Below are 16,614 nucleotides of genomic sequence, written 5' to 3'. Positions count from 1 at the left end.
AAACAGCCTAAGTGGTTTGCTACTCCTAATTTTCCCCTACAAATAGCAACCCCTCCCCACTGCTTAGGGTACTGCCTGACATCTCCCAGACACAGTTGGTATGCATACAGAGAGATGACAGATTCTGATAGCAGCAGGTTTCATTTGGAACCATCTTCAAGGACGTATTAAATGATGCAGTTAAATCCACTTAAACACCCAATAAGGTATCAGAATAAACTGGTTGAAAGGATTATTCTACACATCAGCCGATTTCTACACCAGTTGTATTTGTTGCAAGAGACCTTTAAATGAGTATGGGATAAGGAAACCACCTTGGAGCTGAAACCTGTAGAGCACATAGACAAGATTCACAGGCCTAAGAGAAGAAAACATCTCTTTTAAAAGGTTCAGCAGAAGAGAACCAGACCCATTTCTGTTGAGTTGTTCCAACTGCCTCAGATACTAATCCCATTTCAGGAATATAGGGAGTGCTCTGGGCACAATGAGTCAGCAGGGTGGGGCACTTTTTTCCATGTTTGTGGACTGAACAGGAACAGAAAGAGCAAAAGAAGCTGGAGGCCAGAAATCCAGCACCTGACTGCTATACAGGCAGGAATTCAGCAGGGTGAAGTCAGAACAGCTCACAGATCTGTGCAGAGCCAGCACTCACAGGCAAAAATAGAAGTCTTATCTGGGAGTCAAGTAAACATCCTAAATAAAATTGAAATGAGTAAAGTGTAAAGATGCTTCACTGCTGCAAGCCACCTCTATTTTCTCCTGATGACCCTTGTCCTTGACGAAGCTTTGTTCTAGACCAAGCTTTTTAAGCAAATCACACTACTTGACAAAGTCTTACTTGCACTATTAGGTCAGGATAATGACATTTGCTATTTCAAAGCCAACAAGTATAAAAAGGCCTGGGAAAAAACTCCAAAACTCCCCTTCCCCAAAGAGACCCATCAAGGGAAAATATGCACATGCTATACAGTTGTGAGATGTAATATTGTGGTTGTTTCATTATAGTAACTACATCATTAAAAAAAAAATAGAAATCTTAGCCCATGAACGTGTACACATATACTGCTAGAAACTGAATGCAAGTTACTTAAGGTCATCTGCTCTCCTTTAAAAGCTGTGCTGACCTGACATCTATACAGTCCTCCTTCCAGATGATTTATGACCTAAACAATCTTTTGGCAGAAGCTAGAGGCTTTTCTGAGCCTTAGTAAAAAGGGCTAAGTGTATCTTTTTGATTTACTCCTGGCCATAAACAGTCAATGTATTTGCTGATGTAATCACTGAAAACATGAAGTACTTACATAGGCTACTGTAAGTGGAGTCAGTCACACAGACTAGGATGTCATCTGCTCTGTCTCCCTGAGTAGATGCAAATATCTTTCCCTATTTCCAGCCCTAGCATTTCACTTAGATTTATTCTACAAAAAAAGACTATTTCAAATGTCAACAAGCCCTTAATGCTGTCCCCCCTACAAAAGCAGAAACAAAGCACCTGACTAGGGAAAACCAAAAACAAAACAAAACACCCAAACCCAAACCAAACCACCCAACCAAACACCACAGATAAATTCCCTGATCCAGTTCTCGGCATGAACCTCCAAACGAACAGCTGCTGGCACAACTGAGAAGGCAGCATGCCATAGCATGAAGCATTATTGCCAAATAGAACTTAAATCAAGACCTAGCCTCAAGGGGCATAATATGAAAGTACTGGCAGACACATCCCAACCCATGTGGTAAGACAAAGCAACCCTTGCCTCAACTTTTAAACAAATAAAAGAGGAAAAAAGAGAAATCAACACATAAGCAGAAGCAATCACAGCCATAGGTAGGCAAATGTAACCCAGAATTTAAACTTCATTATTTAGAGGGGAAACTGAGTTTCTACATGTACATATAGAGGATGTTAATCAATTTTCTAGGTAAAAGAAGTGTGGTCCAGGAAAAACACACCAAATTGGATTCCAGGATACTAGGGCTCACCAACATTCAGTTAGAAGCCTGAGCTTCAGCATCTCCAAAAGCTGAGCTGCATACTCCCCCGTTAAAACACTTGGGAATTTATTCATGCAAATTGCTAGATAAAAGCTTGATACAAACTCAAGGCTGGTCTTCCTTTAAAGGTCACTTTTCATTCTTTACACATGTTTGAAAAGAGAACTTGCAAGTGACTGGTCTCCTTACAGAGAAAGAAAACACACCACAAAACAATCACTTATCAAATATTATTAAACAAGTCTATTTGCAATGTGGATCAGCCCTACATGGCAAGGACTCATTAATGGGAAAACCAGCTTCAGCAGCAGAATGCTTCCTTAAGCAGCTGTTGATCTAATGACAAGGCTTGTTAAAAAGTTTAGGTGGAAGTTTCTGTGGGTGCTTGTAGCTTTTCCTCAGTGCACGTTTGCACATAAACTGAAACCAGCCTAAAACACCCACATAGAGAAGGAAAGATTTAAGTTCAAAAATTCTCCCTCTTCTTGTGCACACATATATTGGGAATACATTTACATAACACAGAATCAAGTCTCCTTCCTTGCTTTAAGTGCAGATACTGAGACTTCATATGAGCACTGAAATGGAGGACAGGCACTATGTTGAGTAACCCTTCACCTGAAGCATAAATTCTATTACATTTAAATATGGAGCACAAAACAAAGCAGAGCTTAGAGCACATTAGTATGTATTTTAGTTTGCACAGACGGTGAGACCACAACAAATTATGTATAGGTCAGTGCTCAAGCCTGAATAACTTTGGGGTAGTCAAGGTCAGCGCTAGGGCATGTTTGCTGAATACAAACATAACAGGTCAGTCCCATTCCAGCAGCTAAGATCCCATGGTGGTGTAACAGAACTTCAGCTTGTTGCAGATGATGGCCCAGCTGAACGGAAGGCATCTTCTTCTGTTGCCTCAGATACTCTAAAAACGTAACAGACATATTTTTCCCTCCATGCATACTATAAAACTCTACCCAAACAAAATTCACTTTGACAGCACCCTACCTCAGAGGATTAGACAAACTGAAAAAAAAAACAAAAGGGTATCTGATGCTTTGCTGCAGACACCATTTTATCACTTATCTTGCCTTTCTGCCTCTTAAGATGACAGAGTGGTGACAAAGAATTATTAAATAAAGCAAAAATGCTTTCCCAACTGCATTGCTGTTTCCATAGCACCCATCCATGACAGATGACAGGTGCATATGGGCAGCTAACACAGTTCTCCAAAAGGTAAGAGAAACATTAAAACAGAATTGGTTTTGAACTGCCTGCCCAGCATAACTCAAGGACAGCTCTCAACCACATCTGCAGTATTGCCGCTGAAACTGGGCAGCATGAACTGCATGCATGGAAGTTTTAAAACATTTATAACCTAGGCCTGCAAAAACCCCATCAGCTCCTTTGAAGTCAGAGATCAAGCCCACACTTCAAAAATCAAGCTATGTTGGGAAACTCTGGTTCCTACATAACATGTAAACATGTATGTTCATAAAAAGATACAGCTAGTGCTGTGGAGCTTCAGTTACAGCAGCAGTCACTAGAAATCTCCTGGCATCAGCAAGTCCTGATCAAGTCTGTCCTGAGGTAATTGTATATCTCTCAAGAGTAGCCATTGGTGTGCCCATCTGTCAAATAAAACGAAAATAATAATCCAAGGGAAAGGAAACACAAAAAAAAATCCAAAAAAAAAAAAAAAGGAAAAAAAAATCAGAATTCATTAAGATTTCTCATTCCCTCCCTCCTTGTTATTCCAGACTCCTGATGAGAGCACTGAGTGGTTTAACAATACAGGAACATTCTGGTAATGGCAAGGGTGGGTAAATAATTTCTATACAAAGCAGTGTGCTATCTCAACAACTGCAAAGGGAAAGGCTTATGGGTTTGTATAACTGCTCAGCTCTGCTTAGGACAACCTTCACAAAATTCAGCCCACCAAATTGAGGAAGTGCCTCTCCAAAGACTAAATGGCTGCAGTGACAGGTCTGCATTCTCTGGGTTGTGTGTTCAAACATCACCTAGGTATACAGGAAAGTGGGAAATAATTTTCTTCAATATACCCTGATATAAATTCATAAGATACGAGAGCTCCTGCATGCACATGAAGCAGAACCCAGCCCTCATCTGAATGAGAAGAGCATCAGACCATGTAAACAATCTCAAAACGGCAATCAGCCTCTTATTATTGTCATTCAGCACACAATTCCAGAAGGCAAGAAGGCCTGAAGCTCAGTACTCCACATGAAATACCAAAGGAAAACCAAGGAATTTTCTTTATACCTATAATCAAAAAAAGCATGGGGACCATCAGTCAGGTCTGCCAAAGGCCGTTGTCCTGGGAAAAAATTAACTGTTCCTTAAGTATAAGATAGCAAGTGGTTCCCAGTCTCACTGTTGAGGTGAGCACTTCTGAAAATACTGGAGGACTACACACAGTCCGCTTTCTTTCACACCAGAGCCCTCTATCTGATCAGATACATTCTCATCATGCAGTTCTGCTGTGCAACATCTGGCTTTTGGTCTCATTAGAATCACAGGTCTCCTAGAAAAGACAACAGAAGATCATGGAGCATCCAAACCAGTTACACGATTCACAGCATCTTTCATTCCTATGGGTAATTTCCTCAGGAAAGAAAGTAGAGAACAGAAGCCCAACAATTATTCGGGTGTCACCTGTCAGCCCCAAGGTATTGCTAACATATACCAGTTTTCTGTCATAGTTAGAAGCAGCTCTTGAAGGTCTCCAAGGACCATGTGTATGTGAGCAGAGATACCTGTCCCAGCATGTTAGAAAGCCAAGAGTGCCTTTGAGACAATAGTCTGCACTTGGCTATAACATTCTCCTCCTGATACCCCTCTACTCCATATCAGGAGCTATGGGTGATCAGTATTAGACTACAGAAGTGAGGCATATCCCAAGGCTGAAGAACGTATTTTCATCAACACTATACCTTGTCACGCTTTTTTCCTCCTTGCAATTCAGATTTCACTCATCAGCTTTTTATCGAAGAAAAACAAGAAAAGTAAAGCAAAAAAACAGACTTTGAGATGTGCTGCTCTTCACTGCAGTCACTGATGCACCTATACAAGGCACCTTTAATCACAGGTAAGCACTGGGCTTGGTATTCAACACAATTAGGTTTAGACAGGAGAACTACAATAAGTTTACTACAGCACGGTCTCTGCTGGCTAAACCACAAATTCAAGTAAGTAATTCATACAATTAGTGAAGACAAATACATTAATCCCAATACCAGGATTTCCTCAAAGACAACGATAGAACATTGCCAGATTGAGGCATTACTATGTTTTCTCAATGATGACAGTGATTTCATCCTTACCAGATGGAGAGGTCCAATAACCACCTCAGGAGAATGCAAAGCAAAAGTACACAAGACACCCAGGGAAGAGAGCTCCTACACTCAAACACTGAAACTAGAAGGATTCAAACAAAGGAGGCAACTTGCAGAAGAGGTGAAGGGCAAGGATGGGGGCAACATACAGAAGTCTTCCAACAGTAATCAGCTCACTTTCTCAGCCTGTTATTTTCTGAACCATCACATGGCAATGTCAGTGCAGACCACTATACAAAAATTTCAAGAGCAGAAAAAGGTTTGCAAGAAGCAAAAATAAAGATTGCTATGAACTGAAGCAGCTGGATGCTCACAGTCAGAGCCATGCTTCTCTGTGCCTTGGCTCATACTAAGCACCATAATCTAATCTCTTTTGGGAAACCCTGAGCCCAGCCAGGCTGACAAGCCATTACCATCTTCCTAGGCAACATCATACCGCGCTATGTAATTGCAGACTGCAGCAGATACAGTTCTCTCTGTTTGTATGTTACACCTCCCTAGTGACAACAGACCAATCACATTTACTTTTTAGCAGCTCAGACACACTGGATGCTCCAGGGAATGACGTATTTTTCTTCAGAACAGATTATTCTAGGAAGCTGCTGGCCCATTTTAAAAGAACACACAGATGTGACTGTAGGTAACTGAGGGCTTTGATGGCGATTTTTGTGGCCTTGTGTGTGAATTGGCTTTTCTCATTTTTTAAACTACCCCAACAACTACAGCCTGCTCCAGCCTCACCCAGATTGTGGGTTCAAAACTGGAACTCCTTTTGCAGTCAAGGGAGTATATAATTTCTGATAACATAATAGCTGGCACACATCCCTTCAGAGAAGTAGCTGCATTTCGGTGTTAAGCATAACATATTCTAAAGTTTTTAAGAAGAAGTAAACAGACATAGTGAGCCAAGGCTCAGTGCACTTCACACATCAAGCACAGATCACAAACAACAGAGTAGCTGCAAAGTCCAAACACACAAGTTGCTTACTGTTAAGTAACTACTGCAAAATCTGGCTCCCTAGATTTCACAGACCAACCTGCAGACAATTTGGGGCTTTGGGATACTTCAGAATGAGACCTAATCTGTATAAAAGCTTCAAAAGAGGATGGGGGAAAGGGGGGCTATATATTATTTTTAAAAGAAGGAAGATTGTGGTGGATTTATTCTCCCTAGAAGAGAATTCTTCCCTCCGCAAAACAGATAAAAACCCCTTAAAAGTGACAAGGATTAGTAAATGACTGCAAATAACAAAATAACAGAAGATAACAACTAGGAAAAGACCTACCAAGCCAAAAGGAACAATTCAACAGTATAAACCAGCAGACTGAACTTTACTAATTCACTTTTCCTACAGGGCAATCATTGTGGAGTCACACACACATACTCCTCATGTATTCATGATCAACCACCTCAGCTCCAGCTGCCACGTTTGGGCAGAGCTTTCTCTGAAAGAGAGATTCCAATTACATTTGCAATAATCCAATTACTGCATGAGCCATAACCTGGTTAAGAAAGGGTCTGAGATGCACCACTTGGGCAGTTGAGAAGAAGACAAAAGGGAAACATACTTTTGTTATGTTAGTAACAGGAAATTTGCAAACCACAATCAGATTTTGTGACAGAAATACACCACACTAGTCCTACACTGGAGAGTTTTACTGTACAAAGCTGTCCTGGGTTCAGCAGTAGCAATCATTTTTCTCCTTCTTAGTAGCTGGTGCAGTGCCGTGTTTTGACTTTTTGGCCCGGGAACAGAGCTGATAACACAAATGTTTTAGTCTGACTAAGGACTTTCTGAGCCTCATGGTCTGCCTGGGAGGAGGGAAAGCCAGGAGGAAGCAGAGACAGGACACCTGACCCAAACTGACCAAAGAGGTATTCCATACCACAGCAAGTCATGCCCAGGATGTAATGGAGAGTTACTCGGAAGGGCTAGCGACTGCAGGGTTGGACGAGGTATGGGTCAGTGCTCGGTTGGGTGGAGTGGGGCGAGTTATCTGTCAGCTGCTGGTGAGGTGTTGTATTCTCTTCCTTTGTTATTTCCTTTATCATTATTATTATTGGTGGTAGCAGCAGTGGTTTGTGTTATATCTTAGTTACTAAACTGTTCTTATCTCAACCCGTGTGAGTTGCATTCTTTTCAATTCTCCTCTCTGCCCCTCCGAGAGTAGGGGGAGGGCAAGAAGGCGGGGGGAGGGAGGGAGAGAGCGACTGCGTGATTTATGGCTGACTTTCGTTTAAACCACGACAAAAGCCCATACAGTACAACTCAAAACAAGCTTAGAGAAGTTACGATTTACAACTGCCTCAGCAGTAAGACAGACCAACATGCAAGGATTTACTTACAGTTTATGGTTACTTTCACATCATGTGTAATTTAAAGATATGATCAGGAAAGCGGCCCATTTTCTTGTCAGTGAGTTGGCCAAACCCTGCTGTGTAACTGAAGACATTCAAATTGTTGGTTTGAAAGCACTCCACTCACATGCAGTTCACCCAAACTAACCCATGCCAGCATTTCTGTTGTCACTTGTAGCCTACCCCTCTCTCTGCACAGCAAAGTTGCCATTCAGCCTGTACCTGAACACCATTTCTTTTCATATGTGCACTAGCAAGAGATTACAAAAGTCAATGACATTTCAGCAGGGAAAGAGCAGGATTGGATGCTTATTCTTTCCATGCTTATGTGACTGGGCAGAACAAATCAAAGAGGAGACAGAACAAATCAAAGAGGAGACAGTCAAAAAACCCTGCTAGTTTTGGTTTCTCTGGGGGAAAGCAAGCTCCAGATAATCTGTGCCTCCAATCACCAGTCTGATTTTCATGAACAGCAATATGCTTCCCTATGGTAATTGAAAAAGAGCAATTCTCCTCAAACAGCTTGCAAGTCTCACCTCATTAACCTTTATGGACTGACCTCCAAAATTCCTTGAAACTGAAATACAGGTTCCTCTTGCTCTCCACAATTAACTGTTTAGCCGTAACAGGTTGGGGAGAGAGGGAGAGCATTAGAAAGCAAACTGCTAAATGTACTAGAACCAGAAGATAGAGACCTGTCTCCAGGCTGTCACTGGGGTCCAAACCTTCAAAGGCTTCTATCTCCTTTGCTAGCCTGCCTTTCAGGTAGGATGCAAAGACAAATTTGAATTATAAATCACCCTTCCCTCCCCAGACAATTGTTTTAAGTCAATGTCATTACCTATAGTGTGCTGCCTAATTCAAATGAACATTTCCTAACCCATACGTGAAGGTTTTTAAACCACGGTTAGTGCTTATACCAATCTAAAGACACATCCATCTTCTCCCCATGTTTGCCTCTTCCTTCACACAGCAACTAGTTTCATTCACCAGCCCAGTCCCTTCATTAGTTCCAAAGCCTAATCAATTCTACCATGCTCATCCCCATCCCCAGCTCTTTGCTCCTTCGCTCACCTCTGCTTCTGCAAGAGAAAAACAGCTGAAAAGTTTTCTAATCCAGAGAGGAAGCCCATGCAAAAAGTACCAGGACTTTTTCTACTACCAAGGTTTTTCTACTCCTTATTTCTCTTATATTTTGTTCAGCCACCTAGAAAGAAGCCACCACTCTCAAGGAGGCAGTGCACAGGGTCAGGCAGCAAGTCAACGGATGCTCCCAACTCCCCCTGCCACTTCTCAGGACAGGACCAAAATGTTGTGAAAACAGCAACCTCTCTGTGGTTTTCCTCTGAAACCATTTGGACAGATGCTGACAACCATGAAGCAGAATGGATGCATAGTTCATACACATCTGTCAGTTCAACTGCTTTGGCCATAAACCAGTGCTTTTTCAGTACTTTGAACAGAGTCAGCAAGGACTGTAAGAGCAGCTCACTGAACCACAGATTTAATACTGTAGTTCCACTTGCCTACACATTTCCTTCTCAAACAAAAGGCATTATCATTTTGGTGTGGCAATCACTGCAATGCTTATGTGTTCTAGCCCCGGCTCTGTGAAATCAGCATGCTGAAATCACCTAGGTCAAATTGTTTTGGCATACAAAACAGCATTCTAGTCTGTGATCATCACCATATGAATGCTGTATGGATATCTATATGGCTCTGTTGCAGTTTTGTCTTAGTCCTGAGTTCCTACAAGACTCCCAAACTTTAAGTGTGCACTGGCATTACATTTCACCTGCCCAGCCACAGATCACTTCCTGCCTGGTAGGCCCTCACACAGCAATGGAGCTGCACAGAGTGGGCTCATGTCTAGTGCCAGACAGACCTCTTTAAACTGTTGGTAATCTTGTAGGGATGACAAGCAGCTTTCTACCTAGACCATTACTTGCAGAATTCACAGCTCTCTATCTACTTATTACATAGGAAAGCCAGTCCCACTTTGATCTCTATTGTGGACCATGAAAATGAGCTTTACACAGATCAGGGACATCAGCACTCTCCAGGACTTGCCAGCATCAGACAACTAGTACAAGTTGATTTACCCTCTCTTTTCAAAGGCAGGTGATTTGTGATTGCAGAAGCACCTGAATGTTGGGGTGCAGAAACTCCATAACCTAGGGTGAATCTAAGAAAAGCAAAAACAAAATCCCTCTGCATATCATTACTTATGGTGGGCCTGAGGTAGAAGTCAGCAACTGTTTTTAGAAGAAGGAACAAAACAAACAGGTCTGCAGAGTACACTGTAGTCACTGAGGCCACAGAGCAGAAGCTCCATTAGATTCAACTAAACCCAGGTGGAAGTAAAGAGAAATCTGGCAGAGAAAGAGGGTGAGCTCTTAACCCCCCCAGACTAAGAGGTGAGTGGCAGCACAAACAGCTTGATAATCTCAAAGACGCTAAATCTCTGGAAAGCAAGGGGGGTGGCACTTAAACAGCATCTTGTCATCAGTGCTCCCAGGAAATCCACTGATCGTCACAGCAAAGGATTAAGACATATTTAAGAAGTAATAGCAAAATGAACAAACATCAGAGAAAATTCTTGCCCCAGTGTAATTCACAAACCTGTAAGGCAGGACCTGGGGCCAGCAGTCCTTAAATCAAGAAGTGAGCTGCACATGAGGAAAATCCCTACATTTCAGATCCTCAGAAGGAAGATTCAGTACACAGTGAACTGAAATCTGCCTCAGTTGCTCAAAGGAAAGCTGTATTTCTAAACAGCAGCAATAGCATTAGCATAGTGCCTCATGAGTTATCTTTGTACCAGTGAAACATTGCAAAGCACTTTTCAAAAAATTGTAAAAAATTGTAAAATCCACAGAATACAACAGTGGGTTAAAGAAGTACAGAATGAAGAAACTTGTCCAAGATCTCAGAGCATGCAAGTAACTCAGGAACAGACCCTTGCAGAAACTGGGACAGAACAATGTCCTTACATGATGATGTACTGCACGATTTCTTGGGCTTTAAATTCATTTATGTCAAGGATTATCTTAAAGGCAGGAAATTCAGCTGTTTGCCTATCTGGTCAAGCATTTAAGCCATACAGAAACTGAAGAATCTATAGCTCTAAGTAAGTCTGCACTTTAAAATGGCATTCTGGTCAGCTGAGGTAACAACAATTTTGAGTTTTGCAGTTCACATGCAGAGATAAATTCCAGTACTCCTTCCTCTGTCTACATCAAACTCACCAATAACACAGAGAACACATCATGCTTTTCAAAAAGGGAGCACTCCCACACTTGGTAGAGGCTAAAATAAGTACAACTTATGGAATTAAATGACACATATCCCAAGCTGACCTTACTTTAAGCACAGTGGTTTTGATAGTTTTCTAGAGGGAGAGCCTGAAAGAACTCTGGAGAGCACTATCAAGTCCTCCCAAACAAACAGAAGTGACTACTGGGGCACCTTTAAGGAAGCAGCTTTGCAGGTAAACATGATCTAGGTGGACTCCTGATAGAGTTTCCATGCTGTTAGCAGATAGATACACTCATTTCACACAAAGGTGTAAGGGAGCATGCCCTGATTTTATGAAGCAAGCTACAAGGCCATGCACAACTCCAAGCAGCAAATCAACCAACAAACTGTTACCAGTTTAAAAACTGATCCAACTGAGGCCATTGTGAGGCCTCATCACTGCATAACAGCACCCTGCATCTCTCCTCTTGATTACAAGCAGAAATGCACAAGAGGTGGCTTCTCTAGTGTCTGTCTCTGCAACCAGTGTTGAACAGAGTGTTGACAGTGTTGACAGAAATCTAAAAAAATCTTGCTCTTCCTCCACAGCCATGGGAAAAATATTCAAGCTTCATGCAGAGGTCAGACATGATCTTTATTAATTATTATTCCCACTACAGGAAATTAGTGATACATAATTAATCCTAACAGGTATCTTTAACTGGGCTCCATTAAGTGCATTTAATAGAAAGTACGGTTATCACCAGATCTCAGCCCTGAAGCTCTCATTCTGCTCCTTGGAAGAAACTGAACGCCTGCTACCTCACTCTGATGTAAGGTTTTTGATAACGCATCTCCAAGAACCTAGTTTCACATTTTTGGCCTGATCCCATTCAGTTGTATTAAGTGACCTCCTCTAATCCTTTTTGGTAATATGAAAGCAGGAAATTATCACTTGCCTATACTCAGGAAAGAATTTGGACTAAACAGCATGTGTCCACTGGCCAAGTTCAAGCTGCATTGGGATGGCAGATCCAGACAAATTCATATTACACCCATCCACACCACACTCAGTGTTACTGTGGCCAGAGTCATGAAAAGCAAAGCCAGCAGCATATAAAAATCTGAATGCACAAAGAAGATCAATACTACTGAACAAGCACCACTTGCAGCTAATTAACATTAAGGCTGGCCAGAACCTGCTGTGATTCAAACCTGCACTCTTTGTTCAAGCAAAACTTGAGGGAAGCCTGGCAAGACCAGTAACTGAACCACAGGTGCAGGAAAAGCTGTCTGGATCCGGGAACTGCTTTCATAGCACATGGTGATGGAGAACAGCCCACATCAGACCATGCTAGCTGGGAATGGTAGCCAGGAGCTAATCACATAGTGAACTCTTGTGCCTTTTGCTTGTTTTATGAAAAAGAGATTCTACCAAATAGTTTCAAATCAAATTTTCTTCCTAATCAGGAAAGAAATAAAACTCATGTCATATGATGCTCAGTAGGAATTAATCAGAAACACAGTCCTGAAAGCATAAGTCTTTTTAGTTAAGCAAAAAGTTGCCACCAGCTAATGTGCAAGACAGTAATGATTAGCCATCTGGTGAAAGTTCCTGCTAAGCTTGCCATCTTACCCACTATGCTGAGGAAAGCAGAAGGTGGATCAATTACATTCTGTCCCTGCCTGCAATTGTGTGGTCATCCTTAGGAACAAGACACAAAGCTTTCCAATGCAACCAGGAATTCTAACTGTTCTGACTTTTCAGCAGCTTTTTTTTTTTTTTTTTATAGCTGCATCCCACCTATATTATTTAAAATAAAAATTACCTATTGCCTTTCTGAAGGCTGAATTTATCCTCAAAGCTTTATCAACCTTTGTTATTTTTGCCCCTTTGTTTCCTTCTGCAAAAACTGCAGCTGCCAGGAGGCTTCCCAGTCATCTAAAGAGCATCTGTAAACAAGAGAAGAGACAGATGGCTGCAGCTCAGTTTAAACCAGCACAAGATCCAGCCTCTCCTCTGCATCGCAAGTACTACCCATAAGACACAAGATATATGCACAGAACCAAACAGGAATGCAGCAGTCCCAGACAGAAAACAACTACGTATATACAATCTGATTAGGAAGAAGTCATTGTGAGGACAGGGTGCTGAGGTTTCATGTACAGTGAACATCCACTGTAACTATACAGCCTTCCAATCATACAATGGGATGTAAGGATGCAGGGGGGGCAGGGAAGAGTTCTCCATCATTGCTCTCAAAAGTATTGCTGGGAAAAAAAAAAAACCACAGACAAACAACAAACAGGGAAAGTAAAACCAGGCATCTCCTTCCAGCAAGTTCCTCTTCTGAGACCTAATAGACTAAATTCACACAACCTGAGAAAGTGACATCTCTAGTAGACCTCCCAATTCACCTATTGTTCAGGAATTCAGTCACATTGACAAATCACATGTTAACCCCCTATTAAAATGACGGATTCAAAGGGACAAAGAAAACTTACGAGACAGACTTCTAGAAGTGAGTTATCAAAACAATCACGCTTTTTTTTTTTTCCATTCCTGGATTTGATTGGTTTTCATTGCATTGGAGACACAACGTTTTCTACTGCATTGGATACTTGGTGCTAGCACAAGATCCTATTTACATTATGTGCCTTGCTAAATAAATTTAGATGACCACACAGATTTACTGAATGTATCTGAATCAACAGAGTTCACTGTTTGCCTCTTCCAACAACTATAAACCACTGTGATTCTCCAGACACACCTGCACAGCTCATGGGTTCAAACACTGCCCATTCTTCTCCAAACAAAGATTTTGACGCTGCTGAAATTAAATTTACAGCTCTCCCCCAGGGCTTCTTGCTATTCCAAGTTCTTCCTTCACTTAGTGACAGCAGAAAGCTTCAAGAACAGGGTTGCACAATCATTACCTCCAATCAGCTCTAATTGAAGGATGACATGAGACAGAGGGAGAAATGAGCATTCCAATTAATACAGACAGGAAAAAACAAGATTGTGGGAACAAAAGCATAATTGGTAAAGCTCCAGCAAAACCCTCAGGTTGTATCATGTTGGCACACTGTCACCTCTGAGGTAGTTTAACTACTCAGTGCAAGGATACGAGGAAGGGAACAATCCGGTAGTGGATGCTGAACAGTCCTGAGCCCTTTTTACCTCAGTGTTCACACTGAAACTTTAAAGAACTGATTAACATGGGATTCCACTGATACTCTCAAAGAAGCCTGAATCAGCCCTTCTGGGAATCCAATCTGCATTCCTGCAGTCTGATGGGTACTTCTGCAGGACCTTCCCAGAATAGGACAACCACAACACAAACTTCTCACATTAAACAGTTGCCCCTTAGAGCAATTCACCAAGGGTCACTCAAAAAACCTCTCCTGTTCACCTCCACCACGCTGTTTTCCACTCCATTTCAAATCATTTATAAGACTAAACAAAAAGCTGGTACCCACCTGTATCCCCGTGGAAGCAGCTGTCCTGGTGACATCTCCCAGAAGGCAAATCTCCATCACTTGGCCAGATCTGTCCTGTTTTTCGTACGCCCACAATAGTAGCCTCAGACACAATGACCTGCTGCTGCCTGTGCCGTTTCTGAGACTGGGGGGTCGGGGGACTGCTACTGTCAAAGGACTGCTGAGAGTTCTGCGAGGGGGAACGGCTTTTGTCCCGATACATGCGATAAGTGGTGGGGCTTGGGGAGACATGGCTGGACTGCCCTGAGGAGAAGTCTTCCTCACTGGAGGTGAGGTTCTCATTAGAGCTACAATCTGGAGTATATCCTCCTCCAATATCTTCAAAACTCCGGGGGGAATAAGATCTCCTGGGCCACGTGAGATGTTTTTCCTGATCAGTTGTGCCCTGATTTCGCAGAATAGGTCCTTTTCCTTCTCCTTCTGCCATCATTCCACCAACATAGATACTTTGATAGGGCTGAAAGTCCATGGGCTGCCAAGGTGAGCGGTTGCTGCCATTGGCATTAATCAAGTTATCTTTGAGAAACCTGGAGTTCAGTTCGGCATCCTCATATTCTCCATCATAACCAAAGCTGCTCTCCGAGGACCTTCCCCTATAAGCAGGCCTCTGGAACTCGGTGAAGCTGGGTACCATGTTAGAAGGGAGGGAGTGCAAAGACTTTTTGCGTTCCATTTGCATGGCTTGGCTACCAAGGGAGCTTATTTTATCAGAGACATCTTTATCGTTGACCTTTACTAGACCCTTCTCATGATGATACTCCATGTTTACATAAAAGGGCTTTTCAACAACATCCTTGTTATCTCCAGAAGAATGCGAATTGACCTTTTTAATCCTCTCAAAATTGGACCTTAGGGCTGCCACACTGGTGCTGTTCCCTCTCTCCTTAGAGACAGGTTCAAATGATGCCTCCTTCTCAGCAGATCCCACTAGCCTGCGAGTAGAAGCCGATCTGTGTTTTGAAGGAGAGCCATCTGTATCACAGCGATTCTCCATATCTTCTACAACTCTCTTCAGTTTCTCTTCACCATAGTACTTACACCTGTCCTGCTCTCCCTCTACATGATGGGGGCTGTCCAAAGGCGACAGGTCTGACCCATCACTCTGGGTAGACAGCTTCCGCAGAGAGGGTATCCTCGGTTTGAACTTTTCCTCCCCGTGGTGTGACTTGCTTTTTTCATATTCATCTTGGTCAGCAGACTGGTGATGCAGGTCTTGGATCTGCTGCTCTGCACCCCCTTCAGGCAACTGAGAAACACGTTTAAAACCCCATCTCTGTCTATCATAGCTTTTTTTCTCCTTTGCCAAAAGAGTCTGCAGGTAAATCATGCGGAACCTCTCCTTGTTGACCTCCATCTCCAGTCTCCGGATAGATGCTTTGCACATCTCCAGCTCCTGTTCAATGTCTCCCACAGATTTCAGCTCCATTTTAGGAGGCTCAGAGTCTGCAAACTGTGCTTTCCAAGCCTCCACAAACCCCACAGGGTCCACCATTTTGCATACAGGAGTATGTGGAGAATACGGGAAGGAGGCTAGAGCGATAGCTAGGGAGAACAAACCAACCGGATCTCACATGTAGAGGCAGAAACAGCTCCGGCAGCGTCAACTCAACGCGTCTCTTTCACGGTCCATGCAAGGAAACCGGGAGGCAAACAGCAATCTTCACAGCAGTCTCTCGCCCCGTCTCCTCGCAGCTTTTGCCGGCCCGTGCCCCTCCGTACACTCGCTACTCTCTCCCCAGCATGCCTGATCCTTTGCTAACGTACAACAATGCTCCCACCCCGGCGATCCCAGAAGCACTTCAACGTGGGTGGACAAAGGAGCAGGCTCAGGGCGGGGGAAGGAAGGTAAATATCTCCCCCCAGCCACCCACCCACCTCCTGCCGCTGCCGTCCGGGCACGGTGCTCAGCGCAGCCACGCTGGGGAGTCCTCTGCTCCGTCCTCCCCTCGCCAGCCCCCGTGTTGTGCTTTCTCTTTCTCTCCTCCTTTCCCCCTGCCCCTTTCCCTGTCTCCTCCTCCCGGCTATTGTGCTGTGCTCGGGGCGCACACGCTCTCCGGAACCCCCAGCGCAGAGCGCCGAGGCGGCGGCGCGTCCCGCGGCGAACTCCGCCGCTACCCCTCGGTGCCCGGGCGCCCCGCGGCCCCGCGAGAACCCTCTCGGCTCGGC

General features: G+C 43.3%; 1 protein-coding gene across 1 annotated transcript in view; it reads right to left on the bottom strand.

Moving 5' to 3' along the window:
* BCR (BCR activator of RhoGEF and GTPase) overlaps nucleotides 1–16,386 on the bottom strand; it is a 99,691-nt gene extending 83,305 nt beyond the window's left edge. The window contains exon 1 of the mRNA XM_065692591.1: nucleotides 14,428–16,386. Within this exon, the coding sequence (XP_065548663.1) occupies nucleotides 14,428–15,940 (1,513 nt within the window). The 5' untranslated portion in view covers nucleotides 15,941–16,386. The remainder of the gene's footprint in view (nucleotides 1–14,427) is intronic.
* Between the last annotated feature and the right edge of the window lie 228 nt (nucleotides 16,387–16,614).

The sequence above is a fragment of the Lathamus discolor genome, chromosome 12, assembly GCF_037157495.1.
Source record: "Lathamus discolor isolate bLatDis1 chromosome 12, bLatDis1.hap1, whole genome shotgun sequence".
NCBI lineage: Eukaryota > Metazoa > Chordata > Aves > Psittaciformes > Psittacidae > Lathamus > Lathamus discolor.
Note: the sequence above shows the minus strand (reverse complement) of the source record. Positions and strands in the feature narration are given on the sequence as shown.